Source organism: Seriola lalandi, unplaced genomic scaffold (genome assembly GCF_002814215.2).
Source record: "Seriola lalandi dorsalis isolate HSWRI2012SDOR001 ecotype SW California unplaced genomic scaffold, Sedor1 jcf7180002054692, whole genome shotgun sequence".
NCBI lineage: Eukaryota > Metazoa > Chordata > Actinopteri > Carangiformes > Carangidae > Seriola > Seriola lalandi.
The window spans coordinates 1,271,264-1,272,889 of record NW_019525245.1 but is presented as its reverse complement, the minus strand read 5'-3'; the positions used below and the strand labels follow the sequence as shown (position 1 = coordinate 1,272,889).

Genomic DNA, 1,626 nt, shown 5'->3' with positions numbered 1-1,626 from the left:
CTTTACCCCCCCACCCCCACCCTCTCTGGAAGGTTGGATTGACGGGGAAATACATGATAGGGGGGAAATTCACTGAACAAGATGTTCTTTTATATCTTCCAGACGTGCTGCATCACTGCAAATGGCCTGGGAACACTGACCTGGATATTTAGGTGCAGCAGGTTTATGCAAAGCCTTTCCAGGCCTGCATGACCGTGTGTTTTGGTTTTTGTGTATCCATTCTCTATGCTCTCTATCACGTCGCAAACTTTCCGGAACCTAATTAAGGCCAGCGAGGGCCACTATTGGCTCTGAGCACAACAGATCCCGCTTGCTAATGAGACCTCAGGAATAAAGATCAATGACACAAAAGGGTTTTTCTTTTTTCAGATATCTCTCCTTCATTATTTCACTTTTGTCTTTGTCTCTTTTCAGCTCCAAAGACCTGCAGCCCAAAGCAATTTGTGTGTAAAGATGGGGTGACGTGCATCTCTAAGGGCTGGCGCTGTGATCGGGAGAAGGACTGCCCCGACGGCTCTGATGAGGAGCCTGATGTTTGTAAGTCTGTCAGAGTTGAAACAGTCCAGTGTATTGTATCCAGATGTTGCAGGTTACCATCCTGTCTACCACGATCATGATTCTGTTACATCTGACTCCACAGCAGAATGAAGTTTGGCCGACATTTAACCATTCAGGGGGGATAATTGAAGCCTAGAGGGAAAAAAAGCTTTTATTTAGATATATATATATATATATATATATGTCTAGATCTGTGTATCATATAATCTGAAGTACCCCTTGGCAAGTGGGGCTACGACGCTTCTTTTAAACATCATGTAGTAGATTTTTTCACTCATTCAAGTCTTTAAATTCAGTGGAATAGGAAAAAGCTCTCACTGCTTATCTCCTCTGATATGAATGGAGGAGTGTTTAAGGCAGGTTCAGATAGGGAGCATTTCCCAAAACCAGTATCAATTTAAATGTTAGCCTTTGATTTCTTTCATTACAAAAAATGCAAACTCATAGTTTCGGTCATGTAACATCTTCAGCCTATCTGTACAGAAGATGTTCTTTTAGTAATGTAGAGTATGGTTAGAGTTGAACATTATTCAGCAGCTGCCAGTGTTTGAATTTGAATTTGAATTTTTAAAAGACTTTTTTTGCAATACCATGGCTGTGCTTATACGTTATTGTAGCGTTTGAACCCTCCATAGAGACTCTAAAAGCAGTCATCGGCTAACAGACTGAGATTGATGGGCAATTACATTTATTTGGCTAACCACAGCCAGGCTGGAGAAAACAATGGGGTGTTTTATCAGCTAGCGAGAGAGGTCATTTTGACTTCAAACAGTCCTGTCATGCCCAATTAGGAGATTTACAAAGTTTGTCTTTCTTTGTTGAATGTGATTTCCTTTTGCATTCAGAGCCACAGAGGATGCAGTCATGAGACAAAACCAAACTGAAAGTAGCACTAAAAAAAAAAACAAAAAAAAACAAAAAAAAAAAAACGGCTGTCTTAATTAGAGTTGAGATGCTTTGAGGCTGAATCCCTGGGAAGTGAATGAAAGCAGCAGTGTCTTTTTGGTCGAGCTCTTAGACTGAAACGCCTGTAGTTTTCTAAGAGGACAGAGGGCTCTGGGTTGGGTG

The 1,626-nt window shown here is 41.1% G+C and overlaps 1 protein-coding gene across 1 annotated transcript in view; it reads left to right on the top strand.

Moving 5' to 3' along the window:
- LOC111667743 (low-density lipoprotein receptor-related protein 1-like) overlaps nucleotides 1-1,626 on the top strand; it is a 90,223-nt gene that overhangs the window by 14,515 nt on the left and 74,082 nt on the right. Inside the window, exon 2 of the mRNA XM_023423515.2 lies at nucleotides 415-537. Within this exon, the coding sequence (XP_023279283.1) occupies nucleotides 415-537 (123 nt within the window). The remainder of the gene's footprint in view (nucleotides 1-414; nucleotides 538-1,626) is intronic.